This window comes from Hypanus sabinus, chromosome 6 (genome assembly GCF_030144855.1).
Source record: "Hypanus sabinus isolate sHypSab1 chromosome 6, sHypSab1.hap1, whole genome shotgun sequence".
Lineage (NCBI taxonomy): Eukaryota > Metazoa > Chordata > Chondrichthyes > Myliobatiformes > Dasyatidae > Hypanus > Hypanus sabinus.
This window is the reverse complement of record NC_082711.1, coordinates 44209842-44235960: the sequence shown is the minus strand read 5'-3', so window position 1 is coordinate 44235960 and position 26119 is coordinate 44209842. Positions and strand designations below refer to the sequence as shown.

The window sequence follows — 26119 nt, the reverse complement described above, 5'->3', positions numbered from 1 at the left end:
TGTTGATAAGTGTGAGGTGCTCCATTTTGGTAGAACTAATCAAAATAGGACATACATGGTAAATGGTAGTGCATTGAGGAGTGCAGTAGAGCAGAGTGATCTAGGAATAATGGTGCATAGTTCCCTGAAGGTGGAATCTCATGTGGATAGGGTGGTGAAGAAAGCTTTTGGTATGCTGGCCTTTATAAATCAGAGCATTGAGTATAGGAGTTCAGATGTAATGTTAAAATTGTACAAGGCATTGGTAAGGCCAAATTTGGAGTATTGTGTACAGTTCTGCTCACCGAATTATAGGAAAAATGTCGACAAAGTAGAGAAAGTACAGGGAAGATTTACTAGAATGTTACCTGGGTTTCAGCACCTAAGTTACAGAGAAAGGTTGAACAAGTTAGGTATTTATTCTTTGGAGCAAAGAAGGTTGAGAGGGGACTTGATAGAGGAATGTAAGATTATGAGGGGGATAGATAGAGTTGATGTGGATAGGCTTTTTCCATTGAGAGTAGGGGAGATTCAAACAAGAAGACATGAGTTAGAGAGCAAAAGTTTAGGGGTAACACGAGGGGGAACTTCTTTACTCAGAGAGTGGTAGCTGTGTGGAACAAGCTTCCAGTAGAAGTGGTAGAGGCAGGTTCGATATTGTAATTAAAAAAAATTGGATAGGTATATGGACAGGAATGGAATGGAGGGTTATGGGTTGAGTGCAGGTCGGTGGGACTAGGTGAGGGTAAGCGTTTGACATGCACTAGAAGGGCCAAGATGGCCTGTTTCCGTGGTTTAATTGTTGTATGGTTATTATTTCACCCATTGTTTCTTTTATTGCACCCATTGTTTTTCTCTACTGCCTAGACCTTAAATTTGTTTTCTCTCTCTCTCAGTTCAGAGGTAGGGTCTTTGACCTAAAACATTAAGAACATAAGAAATAAGAGCAGGAGTAGGCCATCCAGTCCATCGAAACTGCTCCACTGTTCAATAAGATCATGGCTGATCTGACAATGGACTCATCTCCATCTACCTGCCTTTTCCCCATAACCCTAACTTCCCCAACTATGCAAAAATCTACCCAACCTTGTCATAAATATACTTACCAAGGTAGCCTCCACTGCTTCATTGAGCAGAGAGTTCCACAGATTCACTACCCTTTGGGAAAAGCAGTTCCTCCTAATCCCCATCCTAAATTTACTCCCCCAAATCTTGAGGCTATGTCCCCTACCAGTGGAAACAATTTTCCTGCCTCTATCTTATCTATCCCTTTCATAATTTTATATGTTTTAATAAGATCTCCTCTCATCCTTCTGAATTCCGGCAAGTACAGTCCCAGGTGACTCAATCTCCCCTCATATTCTAACCTCCTCATCTCTGGAATCAACTTGGTGAACCTTCTCTGCACCGCCTCCAAAGCCAGTATATCCTTAAGTAAGGAGAACAGAACTGCACGCGGTGCTCCAGATGCGGCCTCATCAGTGCCCTATAAGATTGCAGCATAACCTCCCTGCTCTCAAATTCAATCCCTCTAGCAATGAAGGCCAACATTCCATTTGACTTCTTGATAGCCTACTGCACCTGCAAACTAATCTTTTGTGATTCATGCACAAATATTTCCAAGCCCTCCTGCACAACAGCATGCTGCAATCTTTTAGCATTTATATAGTAATCTGATCTTTCATTTTTCTTTCCGAAATGACCTCGTATTTACCAACATTGTACTCCATCTGCTAGACCCTTGCCCACTCACTTAACCTATCTATATCTCTCTGCAGACTGTACATATCCTCTGCACAATTTGCTTTTCCATTTAATTTAGTGTCATCAGCAAACTTAGATATACTACATTCGGTCCCCTCTTCCACATCATTAATGTTTATCGTGAACAGTTGCAGGCCCAGCACCAACTCCTGTGGCACTGATTGCCAACCAAACAAACACCCATGCTTCTGTTTCTGCTTCCAGGGATGCAGATTGATCTTTCAGCATGCTCTGTTTTTATAGCACTGTGCAAGTACCTTTACTACTAGGTTTGAAATGGTTCAAGGAAATGGCTCAATACCAAGTTCTCAAGGTAATTAGGGATGTGAAATAATTTCTGACCAGTGATACCCACATCCCAAAGAATGAGTAAAAAGTTTTTTAGCAAAATTTCTGAAAGGAAATGTTTCAAGAAGGACCTATAAAGTTATACTACAGAACAAAACTGATCCTAGTGAATGTTGATCTTACTCATCTTATACCAGCAGTAATTCCAATCACCCCATTCTCTCTCCTTATTTCCCTGTAACCCTGCATCTTATTCTCTTGTATTGCTCAAATCAATTCCACTTTGATTGTTTTGCCTTACACAAAAGGGTAAAAAAAAGTTAGTAAAGAGAAAAATATTATCTTAACATTAACTGCTACAAATCAATAAAATCCCAACCTAAAATTTTAATGTTTCTGCTGTGCACTCTGTATGTGACTGTCCTTATGACATTGTAAGAGGTATCTTCTTATTTATTTATTTAGTCATTCTTATTTTGTACAGAAAGTCCTACAAAATTATGACAGCTATTGTTTTATTTTACCTTAATTTGTTGCTGGATATAAATTTGGTGTATAATATTATTAACATTCTGTTTACAATGAGCCACTTATCAGAGTAGTTAGCAAGACTGAAACAGTGAGTTAAAAGGGCCACAGCAGCAAAGATAAAAAAAAATCTAAAGATAGAAAGCAGATATGATTAATAGCTGTTTTTCAAAGTGAAGGGCAAGTTACTGCTATTTTTGAACACTGAAGGCATCTACAATTTCAAATTTGATGATGACATGAAACTTTGTAGTAAACAGTAAAGACAGTGAGGTTTTAGATAACTAGAGGGAAACGTAGAAACATAAATGACAAGTTTCATTGCAGATGTGTCAGATGTAATACAGTCTGATAGGAGGACTATAGATGCAAAAACTTAAGTGGTGTAAGAACAAAAACAAGTTTGATGAGACAGTCATCAGTATGAAAGAATAGAATAAAGAACAGAAGTGACAAGAGGAAAAACTTCAATGCAACGAGTGGTCTGGATTTCAAAATTCATTACCTAATTGGGTGGTGGACACTGGTTTAACACTGACATTCCAAATGCAAAGTATAGGGGTGTGGGACAAATTTAATTGTTTTTTGAATGAATTCAGTTGTCCCCATCTGTGCTGTGCTAATGTATGATTTTAATTAATAGTTCTAAAATAATAATGAGAGATTATAGTTTTAAAAATAAATTCTAAAATATGTGTAGACATAAATAAATAAGTTGTACCAATTAAAATCACTTGTATGAGAAAAACATCATTAAAACTGACCTTCCAAACAAGCTTGTGTTTCTTTCAGTTTCTCCTTCTGAGCTATTTCCAGAAACTTAGCCAGCTGGTTAAAGGCATATACTTTAATGATGCCAGTAGAAGACTGAAAATTCAGCAAAGGGATCCCATCTATCTTTTCTTTTGATACTAAAGTCTCATTACTAAAAAGAGAAAAAAATATTGTTTATCCTGAAACTTAGGTCATCAGGCAAAACTATAATAAAGTTATGTTGATATTAGAGAAAGTGAATAATCAGTTATTAACATTTTGCAACAAATCAAATACTTGTTAGATAACTGGTGTAATTAGATTGTTAAAATGGTGGGCTGTGAGTTACAAACAATAAAGACATAGTTTTCCTATATTAAAACCCATCATGCTTTTGATAAGTGTTTCCTTTGCCTTTTGGCAGCTGCTCAATGCTGATAATGATATGAGAACAGATCACCTGCTGGAAAAACAAACAAGTGGCAGAATAAAATGGGTATAGAAAAGCTATTTTGTCCATATGCACTCAAAAAATAGTATTCTAGTTAAATGAGTGAACTTCATTGTTTGTTTGAAATTTCCAACCAACAAAACACAAAAGATTCTGCAGATGCTCGGAACCAGTGCAACAAACACAAAATGCTGGAGGTTAGGCAGCATCATGGAAGAGAACAAAAAGTTAACATTTCAGGCCAAGACCCTTCATCAGGGCGGATTAAGGGTTATCTCTAAATAACAATACTAGCTGCAATTAGCTACAATAACACAGACAAGAATGACATTTCAACATAGGCATACAAGCAGAAGGAATAGCACCCAGATAACAAAACATCTTTACTCCTCTACTCAAATCCTTTTATAATAAAAACCACCATACCATTTGTCCTCCTACTTTATTTTGTTGCTTTTGCATCTTGGTTTCAAGTCCCTTAGCATGTTAAAAGTATCAAACCCTTCACCATTTAAAATTTATCTTCTGCACTGTTTTCCATACATGGTCAATTGACTTTTAGATGGTAATACATGCTACTGTATGTAGACAACTGATAATTCCTATATCCAATAACCTGCATATCTTACTCGATAGTTATTAATAAAGGGAATATTGATTAAAAGTGGCACAGTGGTGCAGCAGGAGTGCTACCTTGCCATTGCAAGAACCAAGTTCAAGCCTGACCTCTGATGCTACCTGCATAGAGTTTCTCCTTTTATGCTCTACCTGTGACTACACGGGTGCTCTGATTCCTCAAATCCTAATGATAGCTGTAAATCGTCCCTGCTATTTGTGCATAAGAAGGTGAGGGAGAGTATGAGAGGGAGAGAGCGAGTAGGTGACAGGAAAATAAGTGGGGGGAGTTGCAAGGCATTAAAGGGATTGCTCTAGGATTGAAGGGACAAGAAAATCAATGAGTTGATAGAGAGTTCAGTAAGACTTTACTAAGTTTACAGGTGACTCTAAAGTAAGTGGTATTGTAGACAGTGAAGTGAGTTCCTCTAGAGTTACAGTGGAATCCCAGTCAGCTGGATATGTGAGTCAGGGAATGATGAGTAAAGTTTAATTCAGGTAAGTGTGGAGTGTTGCATTTTGAAGAGTCATATCAAGATAGGACTTACACCGTGAATGTTAGAACCCTGGGGGGGTGCCTTGGAGTTCAGGTACATAGAATATAGAAAATATAGCAGTACAGCATAGAAGCAGGCCCTTTGGCCCACAACGGTGTGCTGAACCATTTAAATTATTAATCAAATAGCTAACAAATCTCTTCTATCTACACAATGGCCATATCCTTCCATTTTCCTCTTGTTAATATGCCCATCTAAACATCTCTTACAAGTCCTTAATGTTTCTGCCTTTACCAACATCCCAGAAAGCATATTCCAGGCAGTCACCACTATCTGGGTAAAAAATTTGCTCCTTCCATCTCCTTTGAAGTTACCCCCTTTTCTCCTTAAATGCATGCCCTCTGGTATTAGACATTTCAACCCTGGGAAAAGTATATTGTCTATCTATTCTATCTATGCATCTCATTATCTTATAAACCTCCATTAGATCTCCCCTCAGCCTTTGCCACTCCAGAGAAAACAAACAAGTTTGCCCAACCTCTCATTATAGCACATGCCCTCTAATCCAGGCAACGTCCTGGTAAACCTCTTATGCAGCATCTCCAAAGCCTCGATATTCTTCCTATAATGGGGTGACCAGAACTGTATGCAATACTCCAGATGCGGCCTAACTACAGTTTTATAAAGCTGCAGCATAACTTCCTGAATTTGGAAATCAGTGCCTTGAATAATAAACAGAAGCATGGTATATGCCTCCTTAACCACCCTATCAAATCTTCTTGCCACTTTCAGGGAGCAATGAACTCGGACACCAAGCTCCCTCCACTCATCAACACTGTTAAGGATCTTGCCTTTAACAGTGTACTGTCGCTTTGCATTTGACCTACCAGGGTGTAACACCTCACATTTAACTACATTATATCCCATCTGCCATTTCTCTGCCGTATCTGTAACTGATCTATATCCCATTGTATTCTTTACCAGCCTTCTATACTATCCACAGTACCACCAACCTTCGTATCATCTGTAAACTTACCAACCCACCCATCTACATTTACATTTAGGTCATTTATGTACATCATAAACAGCATAGGTCCCAGTACAGATCCCTGCAAAACACTACTAATCAAAGACCTCCAGCTGGAATAAGACCCTTTAACCACTACTTCTGTCTTCTATAGACAAGCCAGTTCTGAATCCAAATGATCCCATGCATCTTAATCTTCTGGATGAGCCTTCTATAAGGGACCTTGTCAAAAAACCCAGATAGTCAACATTCACCCCATTCTGGGGTGTATGGGGTGTCTAGGGAAGGGTAGCACCTCTGGTGGGGGGCCTGCCATGCCCTTTTTCAGGGCAGCTCATCCACCTTTGGTCCCCACCTGGCACTCAGCTCTCACCTGTGGCTCCAAGTAGCTGTAACACGCACAGCGGCCACACCCCGGTAAACCGTCTCGGCAGACGGGCCAAGCCAGGTGAGGGTAGCCGACTGGTCTTCAACCCTCGGTGAGGTAGGGGCTCTGCCTATCCCAGCATGTGAAGTCTGGCCCTGGCAGATTGAGTGGAGGAGACCCATTAATGGTTCAACGGTCAAGAAAGTAGGCAGGCGTTTGTGGAGTGCTAAGAGCATAACAAGGCACTTAGATGTCCTGGTCCTCCACTGCAAGAGGTGGTAATCTCTTTAAACTCACCCAGCAGTAGGCAAAGGCAAACCACTGCTGTAACTTGCCGAGTATATGATTTCTCAATATGTCAGAGCGGCGTGGAGGGAAACCATCCGCCAACTGGAAATTCCAGATGCAACCTAATGACGAGACAACATTCACAGTTCTACCTTCATCGATCACCCTTATCAGCTCATCAAAAGAGAGCAAGATGTGAGTTGCACCGCACAAACCCAGGATTGCTCTCCTTAATTTTCCAAAAACTCATAAATCCTAACCCTAAGAATTTTCTCCAGTAACCTCCCTACCACTGATGTAAGATACATAAATCTATTGTTTCCGATTATCCCAGGTTCCCTTCTTAAATACTGGGACAAGTCAGGGTCCTCACTTGTGATTAGAGAGGATATGAACAGATTGGTTGAGGCTTCTCTTGCATCTCTCGCATCTCTCAATAAGCTGGAGTATATCCCATCAAGCCTTGGGGGTCTACCTACCTTATGCTCCTTAAGAGACCCAACACTGCCTCCCTCTTTACCTTGAAATGTTCAAGCATATCAATATACTCCACACCCTTCTCCTTGGTAAATTCTGATGTTAAGTATTCATTAAGGGCTTCACCATCATCCTCCGCATCCAAATAAATATTCCCCCATTTATTCTTGAGTGGTCTTACCCTCGCCCTAATTATCCTCCTGCTCTTGATGTGTGTATAGAATGCCTTGGCATTCTCTTTAATTCCAATTCCAAGGACTTTTCATTGCCCCACCTGGCTTTCTTAATTCCCTTCTTGAGTTCTTTTCTAACTTCTTTGTAATCCTTTAGGACCCTGATCGATTCTAGCTTCCTAAGCTTGACATACTTTTCCTTTTTATTCTTGACTGCATTCAATACATTCTTCTCTGAAAGTGGTCAGATAAATAGGGCAGTGAAGGACACTTTTAGCATGTTGACTTCCATCAGTCAGGGTACCAATTACATAAGTTAGGACTTTATGTTGTAGTTATACAAGATGCTGGTGAGGCCACATTTTGAATATTATGCTTAGGTGTGGACATACTGTTTTGGTAAAGATGTTATTAAACAGATCTGAGTGCAGAAAAGATTTACACAGATGTTGCCAGGACTCAAGGGACTAGCTTACAGTGTGAATAAACACTGCTACCCTTCTCCCAACCAAATAAGAAAAATTATGAGCATGAAATAAATAAGATAGAAAGTTTAAGGAAGATATTTGGATAACCTGATTTCAAAAGAAAATATCAGATATCATTTTAGATAACATAGAACATAGAAAACTATAGCACATTACAACCCTTCAGCTCACAATGTTGTACCAACCATGTAACCTACTTCAGAAACTGCCTGGAATTACCCTACCACAGAGACCTCTATTTTTCTAAGCTCCATGTACCTACTTAAGAGTCTCTTAAAAGACCCTATTGTATCCACCTCCACCACCATCACCGGCAGTTGCATTCCATGCACTCACCACCCTCTCTGTGAAAAACTTACCCCTGACATCCCCTTCTGTACCTACTTCCAAGCACCTTAAAACTATACCCCCTCAGGCCAAGTTTACTCAACTTATTCTCACACGGCAGAGTGGGACCTTGCTGAAAATTCAATGCACCACACCCACTAATCATAGAAACATAGAAAACCTACAGCACAATACAGGCCCTTCAGCCCACAAGGTTGTGCCGAACATGTCCCTACCCTAGAAATTACTAGGCTTACCTATAGCCCTCTATCTTTCTAAGCTCCATGTACCTTTCCAAAAGTCTCTTAAAAGACCCTATCGTATCTGTCTTTGCCAGCAGCCCATTCCACGCACTCACCACTCTGAGTAAAAAGCTTACCCAACATTTCCTCTGTACCTACTCCCCAGCACCTTAAACCTGTGTCCTCTTGTGGCAACAATTTCAGCCCTGGGAAAAAGCCTCTGACTATCCACATAATCCTCCTTAACTATTCTACCAGTTACATGTATTTTGACAATTAGATAGTCCAATACAATCTTCCTTTGTTATTCCATGCTAACTGTTCAATCTTAATATTCGTTTCAAGATGTTCCTGTTGCATCCTTCATTATAGATTCCAGAATTTTCTCTAATACTGAAGAAGAATTTCATAGAACGGCAAAAAGATAACAAAACTCCCGAGGCCTCCTGTCCCATGATCCTTTCCCTTCTCTGGCTCTGTATCCCTTTTGCCAATCACCTTCCCAGCTCTTAGCTTCATCCCTCCCCCTCCTGTCTTCTCCTATCATTTTGCATTTCTCCCTTCCCCTACCACTTTCAAATCTCTTACTATCTTTCCTTTCAGTTAGTCCTGACGAAGGGTCTCGGCTCGAAACGTCGACTGTACTTCTTCCTATAGATGCTGCCCGGCCTGCTGCGTTCCACCAGCATTTTGTGTGTGTTGTTTGAATTTCCAGCATCTGCAGATTTCCTCGTGAAAACATGAAACCGAATTACTTTTAATTCTTAAGTGCTGACACTGACTTTAGAAGTAGCAATGCATACAGTTGTAACTGGGTTAGGAATATTAATCCTTACACCATGCTGTACAGGAACCTTAACTCTGCTCCTCCCCATGACATACAGACGGCTGCCCCAACCCGGGCATAGCATGAACTCAGACATCCCACCTCTCCCGGAAGTTCCAGGAGTCTACCGCATATTGATAGTGGCTCCCTGACACCCGCAAATTATATACAATATCCCAGAAATCGATTTTTTTGAGAGGAAGAGTGAGAGCGAGAGCGAGCATCCTGATTGGTCTCTCTTTGTGCTAAGTAAACCTATCGGTTTTCTCTGTGGGCGGGCTTTAGTCAACTTCTCTCTCTTTCATTGTCCATCAATTCAGTTTAGTGTCCTGCTGCACGGTGGCAGAGTGTTCCAAAAAAAGAAAATATAAATGTACTTCACCTCAGACTACACTAAAGTGTACCCCTGCCTAATAGACGTCAAAAATAATGACAGAGTTGCTGGCTACACTGTTTGCAACAGTGACTTTTCTAATGCCCATGGTGGGTTCAGTGACTAAAAGACATGTTGAGGTGAGTTTAACAGGAGTCATTCGTTCATTAACATAGCTAAAGGTATTTAAACTAGCTGGCCAGCTGCTAAGGAGCTACTCTATTGCTGTCCTAGGTGATGAGGCCAAACGCCCTGTAGACTTGCTTAAAGTTGTAATAGAATAAAAAAAGAGACTCCATGATAATACAAGTACATACTGTACAGACTTCAATGTCATATTTTCTGCATATATCCAACTTGGCTTACAGATTAGACAAAGTCACTAAACAAAGTATTACATACACCCTTGGAGGTCGACGGGGGTGCAACCTCCCTTAAATGAGTTTTTGCAGGGTGTGATGTCTGTGAACGAGTTACCTAAATTAATACACACTGTGCATATCCACTCTAAACACTGTTTTCAGCTTAATAGTCTACCGTAAATGATCACGATACCGTGCAATATTAACCGCGTGCACTTCTGAAACGCACCTAAGTTCATAATCTGAACCAAATGCGATCACCTCCACTCCTGTCGACCATTCCAGTGGTTCTCGAAACATTAAGGCTGCTTCTTGGGGATACTTGGAGCTCATATTTTCAACAAATTTAATTATGTCATTCAGCAGGGTCACGTTCAAGGGTGTAAATTCCAACTTTCCGGCGCCGATGCCAGCCGCTGTCCACTGCGCAGCTCGAGTCAACGCAGCCCCCATGGCGATAGTGACTGCTGCGACAAGGAAAGACATGGGCATTGTTAGTACGCAAGATCCCATTCGATGCGATGTCAGATGTTCCATGGGAAAATGAACGACGTGTTCCCTTCTATCACCCGCACTAAGCTACACAATTACTTTTACAATACCAGCGACATTTGTTGAGTGGTGCCAAGCGACAGGCCTCGAGGTCGAGGTGAATTTCCCCACCCGCAGCGGCCCCAGCAGAGCGTCGATCTTTTGTAAGATAGTCCAGGCCAGGCGCTGTGCGGGCGGAATGGCCTTGCAGTGTAACCCCCGCCCCGAATGCCTCCCTGCATCCCCGGGTTATCGCCCAGAGCTCACCCAAAGGGAAGCCACGCAGCACCGAGCAGCAGTCCCACTTGACTTCAGGGAGAGACACAAGTGTCCGGCGTCTGCGTTGTGGATCGTTGCCCTGGAGACAAGTTTACGCCGCCGTTGCTAGGCTACGGTTCCAAACACTGACCGGGCGCTGGTGCAAAATGGGGAAGAGGCGGGTCCCGGAGCACCTGACCTGCGCGCTCTGGTTGCAAGAGGCGGTGGAAGTAACTTGAATTCACAGAATAAAACGACCTAGCCTTCGACAATAAAGGTCCACAGAAAGTGCCGTTGGGTCTGATCATGGCTGATGCAGTGTTGGCGTGCTGTTGAATGTGGCATCTTTAAGATAAACCGTTAAACCAAAGATACATCTGTTCCCTCACGTAAAGTGAAATATTTCATATCGAACGAGCAAATAGAAATTTTCTCTGGTATCCTGTTCATTATGCCTCAATAAACATCAAACATCAGCGTTAAATATCGGGACAAACTTCTCCACAATACATGCATTCAAACAAAAGTCTACAGGAAGAAGCTCTGTGAACAATCCCATTCTCAATGACGATGTCCATAATTCCCAAATGGTTGAACCTCTTTAAGCTTTTCTTAGGACTTTAAAAAGTATAAATAATTTTCAGTCAATCTGAGTTACTCAACTTTGAAACTGTTTGAGGAGCACGGGTTCGTGTCGCTGTTCTTGTATATGGTTAAAAAGTAAAGTAAATGGTTATTTGACCTTTTTTCTTGTAAATGAGCTCCAGAATTAACTAAACCTCAGCTAATGTTTCCGTTTTTCATAGATGTTGCCTGACCTGCTGTGTTAGCAATTTCTGTTTTTAGTTCAGATATTAAGCATCTTTGATTTTTTTAAGGATCTTTTTACAGTAATCAGTGGAAAACATGGCCAGTTATGTCTTATCCAATTGAACTGGCCAAATACTAGACCTATGACACTTTATTTTCAACCCTCAGCAATTGCCCAAAAGAGTAATTGACAGTGATAGTAAGTAACATATACTCATGGTGAAACAGGTTTTTTTGGATGCACATTATGGAATCCACCAGGACCACTTGGCAACTCTCATTAGAGCAAAACTCTAGTGATCCATGGAGCCCTGATAAAACCAGAGTTTTACAAATAAAACTAATGAATGGTGATCAGAGAGAAAATTCTCAAATGACCAGAATGACATTTGGCTCAAAGGAGGATTATCAGTGTTGCTAAACGCCTGGCTTTTCAGTTCAAGAATATAGTTACATATTTAAGCAGCAGAAAAACATACACAGTCAAATAGATTGAGCAATCTTTCACCAAATTAATTTTACAGACTTACTTAAACAATAAAACTCTTGAGTTGTCAATGATGTTGGAAGTATATTTAGAAAGGCATAACTTTCACATTGGCTCCAACATTATGTTTCCACATTCTTTTCAGTTATGTCACATAATCCATTTCAATGTGCACTTTCAAGAAGTAGAGTTACCCACTGTGCACAGGAATTTTTTAACACCTCAGACATTCTCTGAGCGAACACTTCCCTGTTTCTCAGAACTAATGTCAGAGTAACTGGAGAGTTGAGCTATGCAATTGGAAACTTTTCAATTACTTGTGAAATACTTGTCATATTTTATTTGTTCCCTCTTATAAACACCGAATTAAGTATTCTATGATGATCCCTTAAGGATTAATGTGGCCGTCTTAGTGTTGAGCTGTGGGAGATGGGAATGGTCTTACATAAATATTTCTCATCTGTGTTTATCGTGGAGAAGGACTTGAAAGCCAGGAAATTCAGAGAATACCAATATCCTGAAACATAACCATGTTACAAAAGAGGGGGTGCAGGATGCCTTAAAGTGCTTAAAAGTTGAAGAACTCCCAGAGCCTGACTGAGTATATTCTAGGAAAGCAAGAGAAAAAGTTGCCAGAGCCATTACCGTCATTAAACCATGGAGGAAGTATAAAAAGACTGGAGGGTGGCTAATGTTATGCCTTTATTTAAGAAGAGCTGTAAGGACAAACCCAGGAACTATGGGGGGTAAACCCATCATCAGTGGTGGGAAAGTTACTGTGAGGATCTACCTCTATTTGAAAGGAAAATATCAATTTGATATATTCTTCACTCCAGGAAGGATGTGGGTTGGGGAGCATACCTTATGAGAACAGGTTGAGTGAACATTTTCTCCTTGGAGCTTCGGAGGATGAAAGGTGACCTGATAGAGGTGTGCAAGATGATGAGAGGCATTTTCCCAGTCAGAGGCTTTTTCCCAGGGCTGAAATGGTTGCCAAAAGAGGACACAGGTTTAAGGTGCTGGGGAGTAGGTACAGAGGAGATGTCAGGGGTAAGTTTTTTACACTGAGCAGTGAGTCCAAATGGGCTGCCGATGATGGTGGTGGAGGCGGATACGATAGGCGTATTTTAAGAGACTCCTGGATAGGTACATGAAGCTTAGAAAAATAGAGTGCTAGGGGTAATCCTAGGTAATTTCTCAGCTAAGGACATGTTCAGCACAGCTTTGTAGGCCGAAGGGCCTGTATTATGCAGTAGGTTTTCTATGATTCTATATAGTCCTCATGGCCTTGAGCATGGGAAGTTGCAACAATTTAACGTGTTGCTTTTTGGAAGTTAAACCAGGGCAGGACATGCACAGTAAATGGCAGGGCCCTGCAGAGAGGTGAAGAAGGCTTCCTTCATCAGGGCATTGAATAAAAGAGTTCGAGCATCATGTTACATGTTGTACAGATAAAGTGTCAGTGAGACCACTGTTGGAATATTTTCAGCAGCTCTGGCCATCTAGCAACAGGAGAGATATCATTAAGCTGGAAAAGGTGCAGAAGAGATTCACAAGGATGAGATTGGAATTGGAGGGTTTGTGTTATGAGGACAGAATAGGTAGACTGGATGTAGAAGGCTGTAGAGTGAACTTATAGAGGTATATACAATCATGTGGGACATTAATAAGTGAATGGTCATAGTCTTTATCCCAGGATAGGCAAGTCTAAAACTCCAGGGTAAAGAGGTGGTATTTATTCCCATGTGAATTCCAGGGTATTCAAAAATGCTCCTCAAGTCCACAATTTACTGGCCAAACTCTTTTTAATGATTTTCTGGCTATCAGCTGCCCAGAATCTGCCACAGAATCTAGGGCAGGATTACAAACTTGATGGGTTCCCCGGTTTTTATTTTGAAGAACGGTCTGACAGAATCTGTATCAAGTTAAATTTGGAAAAAGATCTATAATTTCATGACTGATAGGTGGAAAAATAAGAAAAAGGAAACTAATCATTTTAATTCATGTTTTGCTTTACAGCTTTTAACTGTTGTCAACCATATTTTGCTTGACTTAAATTTCTAACAATTGTTGATTTTCACATTAGTTACTTATCTGTTTATTTTTAAAATGGGGAAGCTCAATTGCTGAGTATATTCTAAAGAGATTGATAATTTTTTCAATATTAGGAGAGTCAAGAGTTTTGGGGTTGCTGCAGAAAAAAGTAAAAAGTTAGCCATGAGCTTTTTGAATTGCAAAGCAAGTGTGAATGACCCTTTTTTGCTCTAATTGCTTTCATTTTTGTATTCTTATCAATACTCATCTCTCCCATGCAGAAAATATAAAAAAATAAATGAAGTGCCTCGCACTTATGTAAAATTAAAATGGCTATTTAAATCCCATGATTTTAGATAAAGTAACACCCAAATTGAGACTTATGCTGTATTTTGTCATTTATTTTCAAATGTCTTTTGTTGTGACCTGAATTGGATGAAAGTTGGAAAACTTCCATGTTTATATTTGCTTAAGTATGTTATTCCTATTCTGTATACTTATTTTGATTACAAAAATAATTTTCATAACTGTTGAATGACTTAAGTAAGGAATATGACTATTTCCATGTGTTCTTTGGGCTCCCATTGTTTATGCTGATTTCTTCTTGTTTACATTCTGGTGTTCACAATGAAATTGGCAAGAAGTTTTCATTATAAATACATTCAATGAAACTGGGTAGAAAGTAGAATAATTTTTGGCATGACTCATGAATTGTGTCTCTCGAGGAAATTCCATCCCACTAACTTAATTTTAATAAAACAAGAAATAAGCATTTGTTAACTGAAAGAAGTTAAGGAGACAATACTTTTGCTCCAAAATTACCCCACCAAGGTTAAAAAAATCCTTAAAAATAGATAAACTGAATGGAGTAATCTATTAAGGTATGCACATTTAGAGCTACAGATGCAACACTTGGGGGGTAATCACCCCTAAAGATACATAGATACATATACCTCAAGTTTATACTGAGCTTTATTGAAAAACTATAAGAGGTTAAAAGTAATGATCGGAGTGAGAAGAATTAAGGTGTCAAGTGATTGGAAGCTTACAGTCAACTCTGTATATTCATTTGAAATAATTTACTATTTTTGTCTCTCCACAGATGCTGCATGACTTGCTGAGTATTTACAGCATTATCGGCATTCAGTTCAGATTTCCACATCTAAAACGTTTGCAAAATTAATTAAATTGTTGATTTAAACAAATTTTCTAGGCACCTGCCGGCCAATGTTGTATTTAGTCAGCATACCTTTAGGTACTCTATTAAGTTCTGGAATTCAGTGTCGGAATCAGGTTTATTATCACTGACCTGTGTCATGAAATTTTGTTGTGGCAACAATACAGGTAAAGTCACAAAAACTGCAATAAGTTACTTAAGAAATAAAATAAATAAGTAGTGCAAAAGAGGAACAGTGGGGTATGGTTCAGGGGTTCATGGACCATTCAGAAATCTGATGGTGGAGGGAAGAAGTGGTCCTAAAACATTAAGTGTACATCTTCAGGCTCCTGTACATGCTCCATGATAGTAGTAATGAGAAGGAGGCATGTCCCATTTGCTGAGGGCTCTTAGTGATGAATGCTGCATTGTTGAGGAACCACCTTTTGAAAATGTCCTGGATGGTGGAGCTGGTTGAGTATTGGTGTGGTGACATGTATGTACTCTGATAATAAATTTAACTTTGAACTTTGGAGCCTCCATACCAGTCAGAATGCTCTCCACGGTACATCTGTAGAAAATTACTAGGGTCTTTCGTGAAACATAGCAGTTCACATGCCTTCTTCATAATTACATCAATATGTTGGACCCCAGATAAATTCTCTGTGATGTTGGCACTCAGAAGCTTGAAGCTGCTCATCCTTTCCTCTGTTGATACCACAATGAGGACTGCTGTGTCTTCTCCCAATTTTCCCTTACTGAAGTCCACAGTCAATTCTTCGATCCTGTTGACACTAAGTGCAAGATTGTTGTTGGGACACCGCTCTACCAGCTGATCTATCTTACCCCTATATGCCTCCTCATTACCATCCGACACTCTGACACCAACAGCAGTGTCATCGGTGAGGTTATAGATGATGCTTACGCAGTGTCGTGCCAGAGAGTCATGAGTGTAGAGAGAGTAGAACAGTGGGCTGAGCACACATTCTTGATTTGTAACTGTGTTGACTGTCAGAGAGAAGGAGATGTTATTACTGATCCACACTGACTGTGGTCTCCCAGTAAGGAAGTCAAGGATGCATTTGCAGAGGAAGGTACTGAGGCCCAGGTTTTAAAGCTTGCCGAATAGTACTGCGGGGATGATGAATGAGGGAACACTGAGCTGTAATAAATAAACAGTGATCTGATGTAGATATTACTGTTGTCCAGGTGGTCCAAGGCTGGATGGAAAGCCAGTGAGATTACGACTCACCCTGAACTTCTGGTTGCTTGCCATTTTTATTCCCAGTCCCACTCCCACTCTGATCTTTCTCTCTGTGGACTTCTGCTCTCTTCCTACAAGCCCCATGGCGAAGTTTGGGGGAAAAGAACACCTCACTTTCTATCTCAGCATGTTGCAGCCTTTCAGACTTAATTTTGAATTTTGCAACTTTAAGTTGCTCACTCTTCCTACAGAGTATGTTTACAACATAATAAGGCTTTTCTGTCTGTCCTCATTTTAGCTTAGTTTCTCTTTTTCAGTTCTTACAGTTGGGCCTGCTGACTATCTCCTACAGCCTCACAAAATACACAAACAAAAGAGCATATTGTACTAGTAAGCGTGTTCTAACTGCCCTCAGTATCCTACTTGGTTTTCGTCTGTCAGGGATATTCCGTTTGTTTTCCCATCCCTCCCCACCATTTCTTCTACTTAAATTTAACATATTTTGTCTATCTTTTCCCAGTTCTGCCATTGAATTCAGCACCTCAAACACTATCTGTTCCTCCTTCCAGAGATGCTGCCTAACCTTCTGAGCTTTTCAAGTGTTTTCTATTATTACTTATAGCAAATGGTAGCTTGGGTTTGTATGATTGCATAAATACAAGAGTTCAGAATCTCTGTCATTTTGCTTTAGAGTTGATGCTTGTATAAGTATGTATTCACTGGCTGGATTACATGTAATCCTTATACAAGAGATTCTGCAGGTGCTGGAAACATGGGCAACATGTACAAAATGCTGGAGGAGCTCAGCATTTTGCATGTACTGCTCCACATAACTGTATATTCCTTGAAGTAAATGAGAAACTGGGCTTTAAGCTATACACCTGCAAAACAAACTTCTCCAATGATCGTGACACAACATCAACCTGACAATAAAGGTCCTTAAAAAGATACTGAAGTATTTGGACTATATTTTATATCCTAGGAGCTATGTCTCAATGACAAAATCCATCACCACTAGCGTACCCTCCTGGAAAAGAGTGTTTAAACATCAAGACCCTGTACTCAGAGCTAAGCTTGTGTTCTACCAGAGAGCAGTGATCCCTGGCTTTCAGCATGCTTTAGAACTATGTCCACCTAGAATAGGCTCTTTAAAGTGATAGGGGTATCAGTAATGTCTCTCTGCAAAATTCTCTCTATCTACTTGCAGGCTAAGTGAAGCAATATCAGTCTGCCCTTCCAGTATCAATATACTTAGCCAGCTTTTGTGGGCAGCCTTGTCATCATTTATAAGCTTCTTAAATAAGTACAATACTTCAAGTTTGTCAAAGCAGAAAACACAATGCTTCAGCTAAGATCTAGAGCAGTGCTGTCCAACCTTGGGTCCACAGACCCCTTGTTGAATGGTATTGGTCCACGGTTGGGAACCCCTGATCTAGAGTCTTCTTGAAAAGATATAATATACTTTCTGACTTATGGGAACCCCTGGCTAATGATGATAGTTAATTTTTAAGTCCATTCCTTTTCATCTGAGGACTCTGTCAGAAAATGTTTGCAGTACTTTGGTTTGTTTTAAATAAAGGATGTGATTTGAAATTTAGCCAGAAGATAATAAATTATTGATTTGTTGCCGAGAGTTTTGTACCCATGCCGTTCCATCCTCAAATGACTTTCTGTTGCAGCCAAATTATTTTTCTTCTGAAAATGACAATGAATCATCTTAATGCTAAAAGACAATGTCCAGGCCAGGAACTTAGATTAAAAATTGTTGAGCATTTTACTAAACAATCTCTATGCCTTCATTAAAATGTGTGTGCCACAGGATGTGAATTAGCCAAAACAGTTACAGTGAACAAGAAGATCTGAGGCAGGGAAAGAAAATAGAATGGTTTCAGGTGATCAACGTCACCAGATCACTATTCACTCATCTACCAGCATATCAAGCTAAACTATTCCCATTAATAGCTGATATTGTACATCTAATTCCTTCATTCTATTGCCCAGTAGTTATCATTTGGCTGCAATTACACAATCTTTGGACCTTATCATCTCTATCAACAATTAACTTCCTATCCACTTTCAAATAGGTACATTACCATATTATTTGTACAAAAGAGTTAAAGGCCATTGCATTATGAAATTTTAGTGTGAGTATTGAGATTAAATTCAGAATCCATTTGGGGAATAAAAGTTTTCCCTATTGCTTTAATCTTTCCAAACAATTTCACAAGTTTATGACAAACAGATCTTTTTCATTATGTGATATCACAGGCAAAAAATTTTCAGCACTGACTTTCAAAAACCTTTCTGAAAAACAAATATGCCACTACAATCTGTCTCAGAGGCCAACATTATAACATCCTTCAAGAGAGTGAACCCTCGCAAGGTGTCAGGCCTCGATGGTGCGCCTGTCAGAGTTCTGAAAACCTGTGCTAGCCAGCTGGCTGGAGTGTTCAAGGACATTTTCAATCTCTCACAGTTGCAGTTGGAATTTCTGCCTTGCTTCAAAAGAGCATAAGTCATGCCAGTGCCTGAGAAAAGCAGAATGTGCTGCATCAAAGACCATGGTCAGTAGCACTCACATCTACTGTGAAGTGCTTTAAGAGGCTTGACATGTTTAGCATTAACTCCTGCCTGAGAAAGGATCTGGACCCACAGCAATTTACTTACTGCTACAACAGGTCTACAGTGCCATTTGAAATTTAGCCAGAAGATACTAAATTATTGATTTGTTGCCGAGAGTTTTGCACCCATGCCATTCCATCCTCAAATGACTTTCTGTTGCAGCCAAATTACTTTTCTTCTGAAAATGACAATGAATCATCTTAATGCTAAAAGACAATGTCCAGGCAAGGAACTTGGAATATGTCATTAAATTTGTTGTTTTGTGGCAGCTGTACAGAGCAATGCATTTTAAAAGTATAAATTACAGTAGTTTTATATGTATATATATATATACATATAAACATACACACACACACACACACACACACACACACACACACACACACACACACACACACATATATATATAATATGCAACATTTCTTATTATGATATAGCCAATAAACAACAAGACAAAGGAGATGATTATCAACTTCAGGAGATCTCAGACCACTCAGACAATACCATCTGCACACCCCACCCCCTGCCCAGTTTACATCGGCAGCACTGCAGCAGAAACCGCAAGCAGTTTCAAACTCTTGGGAGTGAAAATCACATATAACCTCTCATGGTCCCAGACCAAGAGATCTCATCAATCTCCTTACTTTCTGAGGAGGCTGAAGAGAGCTGGACTTTGCATATCCATACTCATGTCATTCTACAGATGCGAACTAGAGAGCATCCTGACAAATTGCATTACTGCTTGGTACAGAAACAGCACTATGGCAGACAGGAAGTCAAAAATAGTTACTTTCCTCACACAGTAAGGCTGATCAACACCTTCCCACCAACTAACTCCATCCCTACTTTATTATTTCCTGTCAGTACAGCCTCGTGTCACTTTATAGATATACAATTAACTTAAGTATATAAACTATCTTACTTATTTATATTGATTGTGTTTTTAAATTATTATTATGTTCTTTCTCTTCTCTTTTTTTTTGTGCTCCACTGATCCAAAGTAACAATTATTTTGAACTCCTTTATGCTTGTGTACAGGAAATTGCATTAAACAATTGTGAATCTTGAAGATCCAAAATTAGTGGGGTGGTGTTTATGGGTCAGTTCATTGTCTGTTCAGAAATCTGATGATAGAGGGAAGGAGCTGTTCCTAAAAAGTTGGTTGTATGTCTTCAGATTCATGTACCTCCTCCCTGATGCTAGCAATGAGAAGAGGGCTTGGCCTGGTGCTGGAAATCCTTCATGATAAATGTCACCTTTTTGAGGCATCACTTTTTGAAGATGATCTCAATGCTGGGTAGGCTAGTGCCCATGATGGAGTTAACTGAGTTTGCGACCTTCTGCAGCTTTTTCCAATCCCATGCAGTGGCCTCTCCATTCAATACCAGATGACAATACAACCAGTTAGAATGTTCCCCACAGTACATCTATAGAAATTTGATTTTGTGACATACCAAATTTCATCAAACTCCTAATAAAATATAGCCACTGTCATGCCTTCTTTGTAATTGCATCAAGATGTTGGGCTCAGGATAGATCTTCAGAGATATTGACACCCAGGAACCTGAAACTGCTCACCATTTCCACTGCTGATCCTTCGATGAAGACTGGTAGATGTTCTTTTAACTTCCCCTTCTTTAAGTCCTAATCAATTCCTTGGTGTTACTGACATTGAGTGCAAGATTGTTGTTGCGACACCACTCAACCAGCTGATCTATCTCACTCCTGTATGCCTCCTTGTCATCATCTGAGGTTCTGTCAACCACAGTTCTATCATTGGCACATTCGTGGGTATAAAGCAATGGGCTAAGCACAAACTCTGTCACGAGGTGGGGAGAGGACCCACAAGCAGGACACAAACACGTCTTTCTTAGGTACAATAAAATAGCGTTTATTACTCACCATACAGAAGATCAGGAAATCGAGGACAAAGAGGAACACGAACCTCGGAATAGGGGACCACGGACTTGGATTGCCACGGACCTGGGACTTGGAAACAGGGGGAGCATGGACAGCCGCGGACCTTGGACTTGGACCCTGGGGACTAGGACTGCCAGGACCTTGGACTTGGACCCTGGGACCTTGATTCGCTGCCGCCAGATACTTGGATACCACGGATCGCTTCAGCCAGAAACGTGGACACCAAAACACAGGACAAGGAATCTTGAACAAGGACTCCTCCTTTAGATCAGGCATCGAGCCTGGACTCTTCGAGGGGTAAACACAGACAACGGGCAGGAATGTCGAGCCAGGACTCCGCCTCCAGATCAGGCACCGAGCCGGGACTCTTCTTCAGGGGGTAGACACAGACACTGGGCATGAACAGTGAGTCAGGGCTCCACCTTCAACTCAGGCACCGAGCCGGGACTCTTCTTCAGGGGGTAGACATGGACAAGGGGCATGAATGGCGAGCCAGGGCTCCACCTTCAACTCAGGCACCGAGCCGGGACTCTTCTTCAGGGGGTAGACATGGACAAGGGGCATGAATGGCGAGCCAGGGCTCCACCTTCAACTCAGGCACCGAGCCGGGACTCTTCTTCAGGGGGTAGACACAGACACTGGGCATGAACAGTGAGTCAGGAATCTGCCTTCAACTCAGGCACCGAGCCGGGACTCTTCGAAGAGTAGACATGGACAAGGGGCTTAAACGTTGAGTCAGGACTCCGCCTTCATCTCACCCCTGGTAGATTGACCTTGCCCGGACCCACTCTGGTGACGGAAGGTGAATTGCTGGTACTCTGATGTGAGCTGGATCACTCTGGCTTGTCATAGCAGTGGCGGCGACTTGCGAAGGCTTCTTAATACTCTCGCCCTGAACGGCTAAAGCCAAGGGCTTATAAGCTGCCGGTTCGGGTCAAGGGTAGATTACCTTGATTGCCAAGCTCAAGGGATGAGTGAAACGGAATTAGAAGGGAACAAGGCATCAATGGTCCAGATGGTAACCTAACTAAATTTAAAGGGTAACCGATCTGGACCACGACAAACTCTTGAGGTATGCCAATGTTAATTATCAGTGAAGAGCAGATATTATTTCCAATCTGCACTGACTGTAGTCTCTCAACAAGGAAGTCAAAGAGCTAGTTGCAGAGGGAGGTACAGAGGCCTGTGTTTTGAAGCTTGTTGATTAGTTCTGAGCATATGATGAAGTTGGCCACTGAGCTGTAGTCAATAAACAGCAGCTTGATGTAGGAGTCACTGTTGTCCAGGTGATCCAAGTGAAGAGCCAATGAGATTGCATCTGCTGTAGAGCTATTGTAGGGTAGACAAATTGCAGTGGGTCTAGGTCCATGCTTTGGCAGGAGTTGATTCTAGCCATGACTAACTTCTCAAAGCACTTTATCACAGTAGATGTGAGTGCAACTGGGCAATAATTGTTGAGGAATCTCAGCCTGCTCTCCTTGGGCACTGGTATGTTTGCAGCCTTTTGAAGCAGGTGGGAACCTCTGACTGCAACACTGAGAGATTGAAGATGTCCTTGAACATTTCCATCAGTTGGCTGGCACAGATTTTCAGTGCCCTACCAGCTACATCATCAGGGCCTGATGACTTAATAAGACGAAGATCACAGGGTTACTAGATGCTGTAGGGATTCTCACAGGTTTTGTTTTATTCTCCCTTTCAAAGCTTGCGTAAAGAAGTTGAGCTCATCTGTGAGTGAAACATCACAGCTATTCATGATGTTAGGTTTCACCTTGTAGGAAGTAACCATCTGCAATCCTTGCCAGAGATGACATGCATCCGATTCCTTCACTAACTTCGATCAGACTTGTCACTTTGCTCTTAAAGTAACCTTCCATAGATCGTACTGGGTTTCTTATATAGTTCTACAGATCAACAGTTTTGAACACCCTCAGCAGATGATGCATCTGCAACTTTTGGCTTAGGTACATCTGGTATGTTCTTGGCTATGCACAATCAACCACACCGGTCTTGATGAAGTTGAGCCAACTGTGGCATATTCATTCAAGTTCGAAAATGAATCCCCGAATGTTGTCCAGTCCATTGATTCAAAACAGTCCTGTAAGTGTTCTTCTGCCTCCCTTCAACATAGTGTCTTAGTAAAACTAACCACATTTGGAAAAGATCACAAGTCCTTCCATACATCAAGTACTCAAACACAAGTATATGTGCAGCATTTCATTCAAAACTTTAATTATTCATGGACTTATATTAAACCAAGTAACATCAGTTATTTCAAAGACTGTTCTTTATTACTGAAAGTTCAAAGTAAAAGTTTATTATCAGAGTACATACATGTCACCACACACAACCCTGAGATTCTTTGTTCTTTTTCCTGTGGGAACACTTATAAAATCTATAGAACAGTGACTGTAAACAGGATCAACGGACAACAAGCTGTGCAGATGCAGATATAAATAAATAGCAATAAATAAGGAGCATGAAATAACAATATAACAGAGACAAATGAGTGTAGTTATTCCCTTTTGTTCAAGATGGTTGAGGGGCAGTAACTGTTCTAGAAACTGTTGGCGCAAATCCTGTGGCACTTGTACCTTCTACCTGATGGCAGCAGCGAGAAAAGAGCATGGCCTGGGAGGTGAGGATCTTGAATGATGGACGCTGCTTTCCTACGGCAATATTTCAAGTGGATGTGCTTAATGGTTAGAAGGGTTTTAGCCGTGATGTACTGGGCCAAATCCATCACCTTTTGTAGGATTTTCCTCTCAAAGGCTTTGGTGTTCCCATACCAGGTTGTAATGCAGCCAGTCAATACACTTTCCACCACACATCTATAGAAGTTTGCCAGGATTTTTGACAACATGCTGAATCTTCGTAGACTAATATGGAAATAGAAGCACTGTTGTGCTTTCTTTGCAATTATATTTATATGATGCATTGGTGCGTGGCCAAGTGGTTAAGGCGTTTGTCTGGTTATCTGAAGGTCGCTAGTTCAAGCCTTGGCTGAGGCTGCGTGTGTGTCCTTGTGCAAGGCACTTAACCACACATTGCTCTGCAACGACACTGGTGCCAAGCCATATGGGTCATAATGCCTTTCCCTTGGACAACATTGGTGGCGTGGAGAGGGGAGGCTTACAGTTTGGGCAACTGCCGGTCTTCCATAAAAAAAAACCTTGCCCAGGCCTGCACCCTGGAAACTTTCCAAGGTGCAAATTCATGGTCTATCAAGACTAACGAAGGCCTACACATTTATATAATGAATCCAGGACACGTCTCATGATATAGTGACACACAGGAATTTAAATTCAATAAGACTTTCTTTAGTGTTAATAAAATAATAAGCTAAGCAGCCCAAAAGAAGCGGAGCCAAAAGGTTCTTGAATTAGAAGGGGGGGGGGGGGGGGAAATCACATGTTCACTCAATTAGCTACAATCCGTGGGGAACCATTATAATAAGTTATGGACCTATGGAGATAGTATTGAACAGACAGAATTCTATCTTCTTCCAGTCTGACAAACTATTTTATAAACACAGTTACTAACCAGGCAAAATTCCTACTGATGAATGTTAGAACGTAGCCGACCACTGCATTATCAGTTCTAATGAATCCAGATTGCAAACAGGTTATCAATCCCCATGGGTGACTGTAAAAACAATTTATTTAAGTTTTTATCCATTCCACAGGTAGCAAAAGACAGACCATGAATGGATAAGACAAATGAATTAGAAAAACTGTTAAATGTTAAAAACTAGGACAAATGAGAAACTAGCATTGGTAACTTTTAGCATCCATTTTATAACAGGTATAGAAAAAGATATAGGAAAAGTAGTTTATGGTATTGCTGGTATACATTAGTTCTACTTTATCTCAAATTATGCCATTACTAATGATAAGTTCATATTGGGAGTCTCAGAATTGTACAATCCCTCTGGTCCATTGCATCTATGGTTACCATCTTGCCTATATATGCTAAACACACGTTTGTCTTCATTAATTCAATATCCCTGTTTGCCTCACTTATTTAAGTACCTGTCCTGATGCCTCTCAAATTGTTGTTGCTGTTCCTGACTTCACCATCTCCTCTGGCAACTCACTCCAGATAAAAACTACCCTTGTGTGAAAAATGTACCCCCAAGATCACCTTCAAACCTCCTCCCTCTCACTATAAACTTATGGCCTAAGATTAGACACCCCATCCAAAGGAATAAACTCCTAATACCCACCCTATTTATTCATCTCATAGTTCTATATATCACCTCTCAACCTCCTTTGCTCGTCCCACACGACCCTATCCCTCCTTCTAACTCAAGTTCCCCAACTTTTGCTTATGAATCCTTTCTGCAGCTTCTCTAACCTAATTTCATCTCTATTCCAACAAAAGAAAATCTATACTTGTTATAAATTTAATCACTGCTGGAAACAAGCCCTTCAGTCCATTTGGTTTGTGCTACATAAGAGGGAAGAGAAGAGTGGGTATCTGTAGAATGCTAGAATTAATGAAGACTGGTTGGTCCTGTTTCTACTGAATTTCAACAAGACTTCTCAAACATAATTGTGACACAAACAAAATAAATGGCTTGTAGGAAAATTAAAAGATAAATGCTGGAAACCTGAAACAAAAACTCAAAATGCGAGAAACACCAAGCAAGTCGGGTAGCATCTGTAGAAACAGAAAAGTGTTTCACATCAAAGGCCTTTCATAAAAACTAGGAAAGGGAGAAAACAAATTACTTTTGTGTTCCAGAGAGGGTGGGGGAGGAATGGCTAAGACAAGGGGACTGTCTCTAATAGCACAGGGACAGGGTTGCCAAGGTGATCTCCAATGGAGATGTTCTGTTTATTCTATGTATACTGCTGAGTTTTAGGTTGTGGCAAAAACAATGATTTGAGAAATCCTGAAGAAACATGTAATTGTCAGCAGATCCACATTGTGAAGAATGGAATTTCGTTTGTCTCATTTGCTGAAGGAAAATATTTGACTGCAAAAGGGAAGAAAAGTAGAAAGCAGTTAAAGTGAAAAAGCAAAAAGGACAAATGTAAACCATTGACAAATCAAACAGAAAGTCAAGGTGAATGTTCCTAAAAGAGAAGTAGGATTAAAATAAAATACTTCTGAAGCTGGAAATCCAAAATAAAACATAAGAAGTATTGGAAATACACAACATGTTAGACCATATCTATGAAAAGAGAAACAGAATTCATCCAAATGCTATGTTCTTCAAAGTATTGGATCTCGATTGAACTATTCAGCTCAATGTAAATTGCATAAG

General features: G+C 40.5%; 1 protein-coding gene across 7 annotated transcripts in view; it reads right to left on the bottom strand.

Moving 5' to 3' along the window:
- Positions 1–10698, bottom strand: part of odad2 (outer dynein arm docking complex subunit 2) — a 204490-nt gene extending 193792 nt beyond the window's left edge. For 5 of the 7 annotated variants that reach the window (XM_059972023.1, XM_059972020.1, XM_059972025.1 and 2 more), the window contains exons 1-3: positions 10624–10698; positions 10055–10292; positions 3324–3484 (exon numbers count right to left, since the gene is read on the bottom strand). In XM_059972023.1, the coding sequence (XP_059828006.1) occupies positions 3324–3484; positions 10055–10278 (385 nt within the window). In that variant the 5' untranslated portion in view covers positions 10279–10292; positions 10624–10698. Of the gene's footprint in view, positions 1–3323; positions 3485–10054; positions 10293–10623 lie in introns of those variants that run through there. The other 2 variants (XM_059972021.1, XM_059972026.1) reach the window with 2 other exon arrangements.
- Between the last annotated feature and the right edge of the window lie 15421 nt (positions 10699–26119).